This window comes from Buceros rhinoceros, unplaced genomic scaffold (genome assembly GCF_000710305.1).
Source record: "Buceros rhinoceros silvestris isolate BGI_N320 unplaced genomic scaffold, ASM71030v1 scaffold13222, whole genome shotgun sequence".
Classification (NCBI taxonomy): Eukaryota; Metazoa; Chordata; class Aves; order Bucerotiformes; family Bucerotidae; genus Buceros; species Buceros rhinoceros.
Window position 1 is genome coordinate 18945 of NW_010397230.1, and position 8815 is coordinate 27759.

At 47.6% G+C, this 8815-nt stretch overlaps 1 protein-coding gene across 1 annotated transcript in view; it reads left to right on the forward strand.

Annotated features, from left to right (window-relative positions):
- UNK (unkempt family zinc finger) overlaps positions 1–7433 on the forward strand; it is a gene marked incomplete at its 5' end in the record, with an annotated part of 22478 nt that extends 15045 nt beyond the window's left edge. The window contains 6 exons of the mRNA XM_010146182.1: positions 28–202; positions 1334–1435; positions 2896–3084; positions 5900–6081; positions 6612–6869; positions 7278–7433. Of these exons, the coding sequence (XP_010144484.1) occupies positions 28–202; positions 1334–1435; positions 2896–3084; positions 5900–6081; positions 6612–6869; positions 7278–7433 (1062 nt within the window). The remainder of the gene's footprint in view (positions 1–27; positions 203–1333; positions 1436–2895; positions 3085–5899; positions 6082–6611; positions 6870–7277) is intronic.
- Positions 7434–8815: the final 1382 nt, after the last annotated feature.

An 8815-nucleotide genomic window follows, 5' to 3' on the forward strand; every position in this document is an offset into this window, starting at 1 on the left:
CTTTCCCTTTTAAAACTGTCGTTTCAGGACATACTGGGTATTCTCCCAGTAGGGAGCCCATTGACATCCAGCATCTCCTCTAGTATCACCTCCAGTCTGGCTGCAACGCCACCGAGCCCTGCCGGCACCAGCAGCATACCAGGCATGAATGCCAATGCTCTTCCTTTCTACCCAACCAGTGACACCGTTGAGTCTGTCATAGGTAACTTTGCCTTTTTTTACTTACGCTACTAGGGCTTCCTCAGACGTGGATCACCAGGTATGACAGTTGGAATAGCGTGGGTGTCGCAGTGAACTCCGGTTCTTCATCTGTCAGTGTTGGCAGATTCCTTAGGCTGTAAAGCTTTTTTTGTGACTGTGACACATCTGATGTTTTCTGCAGGTCATTATGGATGAAATTCACCCACGGGACCAACAGAAGGCCTCTGAGCCACTTACTCGGAATGTCAGATGGTGCAAAGGGCCTTAGGTTTAGGTTTATCAAAGTGACGAAGAGGTCTTGGAGTAGGCAGGAAATCACAGGGGCGTTTTCCACAGTTACAGCCCCTTACATCCTAAATGACAGTTTTATAGCTAGGGCTGCCACCGGGTAGATGATAAGGACTTGCCCTTCATAGAACGTAAGACAGAGGCTGTAAGAAAAAGGAGAACAGGAGAGTCCAGAGAGTGGAATCACTCCTCTTAGATAGGTGCAGGTTTTTTGGTCACCTGTTTTTCATTTTTCTTTTTTCTTATTTAAATCTAATGTTCCTGAGGTGATCTCACTAATTTTTTAATAATAGAAATGAGTGGGCACACGTGGGATGGAATTGCACTGATCATGATTAGTGATGAGGCATGTTCAAATAGATGGAACATTTGCAGGCATTTGTAAGCTTTTTATTTTACCCTATCTTGGAACCTCAGAAATGGTTTTTCAAGCGTTCCCTTCTACTGGTGTTTCTTTTCTGAGTGGCTCTTCAGCAAAGCAGGGAAAAAGCACAAGCCAGACGCAGGCGTGTCGTAAGCCACTGTTACTGCACGTTAGGGACAGACTTGGAAGAGCAATTTAGGGAAGACTTATGGGAACTGCTGTTATTTCATCATCTTTTTGTTTTCATGTAACATTTGGGAATACAAAAAATGAGATCAGGCAGAAGAATGAGAACTGAAGAGCTGCCCATGACACTTCTGCCAAACTGTTTGAGAACAGTGTTGCACAGGGCGGAGAGTAGGGCCGTGCAGACTGACAAATAGAGAGCAAAGGCTCCTCTGCATGTAGGCTCTTTGGGCCATCCTATCTCTTGAAGTTGTTGGTCCTTTATAACATAATTGGTACCTCTGTGTCTGGCAGAGTCTGCCTTGGATGACCTGGACCTGAATGAATTCGGAGTGGCTGCCCTGGAGAAGACATTTGACAGCAGCACAGTGCCCCACACGAGTGGCATCATGATAGGTACATGAAAGCAACAGAGCTTTCTTTATCTTCTGCCAAGCAGTGTTGCCCAGTCACCTCAGTGGAGCCAGCCCAACAAAGCTCTAAAACCAGTCCCAAGCCAGCATTGGTTAAAACAGCAATTATAACAAACCCTGGCAACCGCCGAGCATCTCTGACGTGCAAGCGTGCCCTCATTGACCAGCAGAGCTGAGTTCTTGCCATTGGGCCCTGGTGTCTTGGGGATGTTTCTTGAGACTGAATAGGACTTGCTTGCATTTTTTTCTTTTTTTTTTTTTTTAAGTGTGCAGGTAGACACTAGAAGGCACCTGATACCTTTAAAAACAGGCCAAAGTGTAACGATTTGCATCTTAAGCAGAAAACTCTCCCTAGCAGTAAGAGGAAACTTAATGACCTTGTAATGCTACCCATCTGTCACAGTGTCATCATGGTCTGCTGATTAGATTCCTGTAATGTCTGTCTCAGTTTAGTACGTGGAGGCAGGCTAAGGCCTCCTCTACCTATCTCTAATGAGTGTCCAGGGGAAAATGAAACGTCTCCTAGGTTTTTGAAGGGGTTGTAGTTTCTGGCTACCCTTGCTGTGGAATGAGAGATGACTTGGTGGTCTGGTTTCCAAGGGAACTGCACTGCCTGGAGCTGTCTTGAGGTAGGAAGGAACCTGTGGAAGGAGCCCTAAGGAATATCACTTCCACTTTCCTGCCAAAGAGCCTGGTTGGAGAGTTTAACCGTGTGTTCTGCTGATAGCCCTGCTTCTGCCGCTGCCCACCTGCAGTGGTTTAGGGATCCTCCACACTGATTTTCCCTCTGCTCACATCAGGTCTGGGCATTACCTGGTGATCTTCTAAGGGTGATGAGGAGAGAGTGGGGAGCAGGGCCGAGGTCTCCCTCAGTCTGTGTGTGGCAGACAGGAGAACCTCTTGTGTGATGTCTTTGGAGATCGGGCTTGTGTTTATTTGGCGCTTTTATTGCTGATAGATCCAGGCACTCAAGTATGTCTGAAATGACTAAAGCTAGTCACTGGTTTGTAGTGGTTAAGATTATGACCTGACCCAATATCATAATCTTCTCCCTACAGGTGGTTTGGAAGTGTTAAAGGCAGAGGCATATGTTTTAAAAGTGATATTTTCATTACAGAGTGTTTCATGAGATACCAAATTCATTTTCTCTAGACTGATAGGGACTGGAATCTGCTCAGAAAACCTTTTCTTGCTTTGGCCGAACAAAGAGTAGTCCTTTGAACTCTGGAGGGTCTTAACCTATGTGGTTCATGGGACGGCACCTTCAGTGCTCCTCTAGGAGACTGAGAGGGGAGTGAAACGTGGTGAAAAGCAGAGGGAATCGTGAGGGGCTTAGAAAGGAGAGAGGGAAGCTAACGCCTTCTGCTCTGAGCTCCTGCACTGTGCTCTGGCCCATGCTTCATGGTCATACATAGCCATCCTCTCTGTGTGTTCTTTGTCCAGGTGGGAGTTTGCTGCAAAGTTCTGCTCCTGTAAATATCCCCGGGTCCCTTGGAAGTTCTGCCTCCTTTCACTCAGCCTCTCCTTCTCCACCGGTCAGCCTCTCATCGCATTTCCTCCATCAGCCCCAGGGACACTTAAGCCAATCAGAAAACACATTCCTGGGGACATCAGCTTCTCATGGATCATTAGGTAAATGCACAGTGTGTGTGTCCCATGTACATGCCTGTCTGTGCCATGTAAGTATTTTCTTTTAAGTTAGCTTTAATTTTGCTGTATTGTTTCACTGCTGCCATTCGTATCTCTTCTTCCCATGAGAACAGCAGCAGTACTAGCAGCTGCTTTACCAAAAACCAGCTGATGCCTTGTGAACGAGGGAGCGATTCCCTCAACTTCCCAGGTTTCTGTGCCGAGAAGAAGGGACGGATCGGTTAAGTGACTATCTCTGATGGCACCTGTCAGGAGAGCTCTGCCTTTTCCTGCCGGCAATGCTGTGCTGAGACTTCCCTTTACGTAAACTCAGAGCTGGGTCCTCAGCTTCGCTTGCTTAAGGTGGGCTTGCAGTTTGCCCTTGGGACTGCTCATAGGTCAGATTGATGCCTGGGAGCTCTTGAGCAGGCTTGGGGCATTGTACTTTTTTCTCCTGTTTGGCACTCTGCACACCGTGTTCCAGCTTCCTCCCCTTTGCTGCCTTCCCCACCCCCACGCTGAGGATCTGTGTCCTCTCCGAGGGGCTGAGAGAGGAACAGAAATTGCTCTGGAGCTTCAGCTGTATCAGGCAGAACTGAGAATTAAGGACCCAAATGTGTCTTATTGTCAAGACACAAGATTGCCTCGAGAAATAAAATGGGACGCAAGGCTAGTGACACTGGCTCTGCTCATTTCTGTTAGTAACAGTAAATATTAATTGTCTTTATTAATGCTAAAAATAAATGCTTCTTCAAATTTGAGATACGCTTTAAGATTCAGCTTAACCTAATGGTTACGTGCTTTCGTAGTCTATTCCTGCATGCTCTTAATCTGTGTGACTGCATCCCTTGTTTGCACGGGCCACCGCCATGCTTCCCTGCCTTGTTTGGCTGTAACAGCTTTTACAATTGCTGTGATAAGAACAGAGACATCAGAGGGCATCTCTGCTGTTAACTAGTGTGGAGACTGGCTGTTCATCCCAGTTTCAGTAAGAAAAGGAAAACTTGGCCTGCTTTTAGTTTTGGAAAAAACAGGTTAAGCAGTTATATTTGTCTTGACTGTGTAGTTGCAAAAATAAAGAAACAAAGAAATGCAGAACATTCACAAATGCATTTAAATAATCGATTTTTAAGAAAAAGGACAGTTATTTTCCTGTGATACAACAGAACCCTTTTTGCGGAGGTGTTGAATAAGATACTGAAATAGTCACCTAGCAGTTAGGAGTCTGTGTGACTTGCTGAATGCACATGAGTGTGTGTATGGTGTGTAGTTATTACTTATTTATATTGCAGTTGAGCTAAAACCACCTGGTCCTGGGCTAGTTCCCTCTGTGCTAGATGCGAAATGTGCAGCAAAGGCCATCCCTGCCCAGAGGGCCTCGCTCCCTCAAGAGTGAAGTGAGAACAGCGGATGGAAGGGGGGATTAAAAAGAAACAAGGAGCTAAGCTTGGTCAGCGTTATGGCAGAATTTGTAGCTTGCCAGCATCCTGCTCAGTGCTAGATTCCCTTTCAGGAGAACGGAGCTCTAAAAACCAACTGTGGGTTGAGGTTCCATTAAAGCTTCTTGCTCTCAACCGAGCACACTTCAGAGCCCCTGAAATAGATCTGTGGTAAGTGGCCTGAGCCACGAAGAGCCCTTGTTGCTCTGCTAACTAACTGTTAATGCACCTAAGCCCTTGGTGAAGACATGTTACTGTTTTTCAGCTGTAGTCTTCTGTAGCTATTCGTGTCTTGGCTGGCACTAAGTGGGAAGTAGGTGGTGTTGGGTTAGCCCTTGCTGAGAGGCCATTGGCCCCAGGGCTTGCTCGCAGATGCAGTCGGTTCGGCTTCTGTAAGAACAGTTATCAGACACCACTGGATTTAGGAATGACAACACCACTAAATGAACGTGACTGCTACGCCAAACTGGTGCGTGTCTGTGTATGTAAGAGTCCGCATCACTCAGTAGCTCTGTCTCGGTATGAGTTTTTTCTGCTAGTTCTCCCCTCAGTGCCAAGTGTGGATGCTTATTTTGAGTAAAAATACTTTTGTCGTTGAAAGAATGCAAGCTTTGGAGTTTGATTCTTTCAAAATAGCCAGTTTTGTTTACAACTGGTTTGCTACTGCTTTGTCTCCTAAGCCTTGGATTTCTTCCTGAAAAGAAAAATTATTAGAGCAAGCTAAAATGGGGAAGTGGTTAGTTATTCTTCTCTGGTACCAATCACTAGCTCTGTGCTAGAGCTCTGCAGGGGGTGAAGCCGATGTATATACCATCGCTTCACTTGTTTATAAACAGGGTTTTCCAGTTAGTTTCCAGTTTTCTCGCATATGCAAACAGTAACGAGGTTGGCATATCTTAGCCTCAGTGGTTGGGAAGTGAGGCTGCTTTTCTGAGCAAGGCTGAGGAGGCAAAAGCAGAAGTTTTGTGAGGATGCAGGGTGAGAAGAAGCACCTCCTGGGCTGCCTCTGAAGCAGTCTGTTGCCCTGCACAGATGGCCGTGCTGCACAGGGAAGTGGGGAGGTAGTAAGCAGTTCAGAGGCTCTCAGACAAGCTGGTAGTGAGCTCTGCTCTGAAATCAATGCTTCTGAAAACAGCCCGGTTCAAAATTTGCCTCCACTCAGTTTCTTGGGGCCTCCCTGTCTTGTTGAAGATGAGGCCTAATGGTGTGAACCATGCCCTGAAGTCTCTCTGTGATGGACTCCTGGGTCCTGGGGATGAAAGTAATTTTGAAGATGATCTTGTTTTTCATTTTGAGCCTTGGAGTTCACAGGGGTAGGGAGGAAGTGAGGAAGTTGCCAGCACCTGTGACATAACCCTCTCTATTTCCCCGTGAAACAGGTTTAAATGGGATGAACAGCAGCATATGGGAACACTTTGCTTCGGGGAGTTTTTCGCCCAGTACCTCACCTGCATTTCTGTCAGGTCCAGGTGCTGCGGAGCTGGCACGGCTACGACAAGAACTGGATGAAGCCAACAGCACAATAAAGCAGTGGGAAGAGTCTTGGAAACAAGCCAAACAGGTACCTGGGAAGAGGGATTAAGGAGCGTGAAGGGGTAGGGAGGGAGTCAGCCTTCAGTGAGGAGCTGTGCAGGCGATGAGGTGATGCGAAGAGCTCTAGGTTTCACAAGCAGATTCTCTTAAGCATTCCTGTTCTTTCCTCTGCCATGGAAAGAGGGGCTGAATTCCTCTGTTCAGGTGCTGGAAGTGCAAGGCCACATGTCAGAACAGATGCCCTGAGGCACTTGACAGTCTCTTAGACCTACCAAGTCGCTTAGACCCATGACAGTTCGCCCGTATGCCAAGTACAGCCCCATAGTGGTGTGAGCCAAACATGCAGAACCACAGCCCAATCAGGTGGGGTATCTGGATTGAGCAGCTCTTTGAAGCAAAGCTCCAAAGGTGTTTCAGAATTTGGGGACAGGGCAGATTGGACAGAACGTGCTCCTGGTGAGGAGTGTGTGGAAATGGATATTTTTGCCTGGGATTCTCTCTTGGAGGTTGACCAAGTTTTCAGTCCGCTTCTTTTACCCTCGTTGTTGGAACTTGTAGGCTTGCGATGCTTGGAAAAAGGAGGCAGAGGAAGCAAATGATCGCGCCAACACAGCTAACTTGGAATGTGAACTGGCCCGAGAGCAGAGGGAAGCCTTGGAGCTGCAAGTGAAGAAGCTGCAGGAGGAGCTGGAGAGGATCCACACAGGCCAGGACCCTCAGTTTCTGCGCTCCCTCTCTGACCTGGAAACACTCTCGCTCTCTTCACTTTACACCCTTCAGAAACAGCTGCGGACAAACCTGGAGAAAGTCGATAAGGTGAGGGTCTGGGCTTTGCAGGGCTGAGCTTTGCAGTCTCTGCTCCTCCAGATTGCAGCTTTTTTCCGTTTTCTTTAACACAGCCAGAAATCAGAAGCCTGTCAAAGCAGTTCTGTGTGGACGTAGCCTAAGTGAGCTGTAGCCAGGTTACAGGAAACTGCCTGCCTCTTCTTTGGGCCTAATGCACAGAGTTAAAGACAACCCAAACTACTCTGTTGGCCCTGAAGGTCCTAAAAGACATCATGCTCTGCTGCTTTGCTTGTGCTTCAGAAGAGGGATGAGCAGACAGCTGCAGGTCCTTCTCCTGCTGCCTCCGTGCTGTTCCCCAGACTGCGCAGCGCAGGACGGCAGCCCCGTCTGCTTTGTGACTTTGACGCTGACGTGTTGCCCTGTCCCCCTCTCTTGCAGGCGGTATTTCAGATGCAGTCAGTGAAATGCCTTAAGTGTCAGGAGGAGAACCGGGTGGTGTTACCGTGCCAACACGCAGTGCTGTGTGAAACCTGCGCCGAGGAGGGCGAGTGCCCCATCTGCCATCCCAACAGGCCCCACTCTCTCCAGTCGTGACCTTCCAAGGACTCTTCTTCTGGTCATATCGTATAGAACTTTTTAACTTTATACATACGTACATATATATGTATGTGTACATATATATGTATGTGTACATATATATATGTATGTGTATATATATATGTATATGTGTGTGTATGTGCGTGTTTGCGAATGTGCGTATATGCACACACACGCACGTACACACATAAAACAAAAATTAGTTGCAGAGCACTTTTTAATATTTTACATCCCGTATCTAAGCTGCCCCTCACCCGTGCCCCACTAATTCTAACTCTTGAGGAACTTTGAGAGCTGTTTTTCATACAGATCAAAGGGCCATTTGCAAAGAGTGTGTGTTTCTCCTCTTTTCTATTTAGGTGATAACCAATTTTTGACTATTTCCAGAAGGATTTAGAGTGGGCAAGAGGGGCTTCCATGTGCTTTCCAGAGGAAGAGTAGAGATCACGGGGAGGATCGAGGTGGATTGAAATGACTTGTTTCATGTCTCCCTCCTCTTTCACGACCCAGCCTGGTTAAAGCTGTCCTCCCTGATGGAAGCTCCGCTGGGCGCCTGCCTGGTGGGCCTCACATTGCCGATCTCTGAATGTGCAGGAACTTTGTCTGCCGTTTAATCAGCAAAGTTCGCTTTTAAAAAATTTTTTACACTCTTTGTATATTTGTATGAAAAGAAGAAAAGAGGGAAAAAAAAATTGTATTGGACCTAGAGCAAGCCAAGCCCCCAAATTCCGTGCCCGTGGCAGAACCAGCTAACGCGTTGCAGGCCTGAGCAGCCTTAGGAGTATTGCCCTTGCGCCAGCTAACGCCTGTCAGGAAGGAAGTACGGATGCAGAGGTTAGTTCTCTCCAGGCAGCCCTCTGTCTGGTGGCTGTCTGGAGACTTTTTACTGTTTCAGACCAAATTAATTTTATTTTAGTCACAGCAGCCTGATTTATAGTCACTGCTGAAACGCAGGAAGCAGTTTTGGGTAGTCTGAGGCCACGCATTGGACAGCATCAGTGGTGCCTGTCAGCACCTCAAGGGTGGTTTGTGGACTGCGGGGTCCAGAAGCTCTGTGTTGGAGAGATCATGTCTGCCTGTGGCGACAGAAAGCCCAGCGTGACACAGAAATGCCACCAGCTTAGGCCAGTAGCTGAGCTTTGCCGTGACTCTCCTCAGCAGCGCGTCTGCTGGGTTTGTACATCAGGTGGGTTGCGGTAACCTGCTGGGATCTCAACGAAAGGCCGCGCTGTTGACTAAGCGTTTTCGTTTTGCACAGGGACGCTGCCTGTGCTGCCCCTCCCTGACCTGGAAAAGCACTGGAACCTCCCCCAGCCCACAGTTATAGGAAAACCCAATCTTTACCGGAGCCTCTCAGAAAGCTTCATATTTAATGCAAA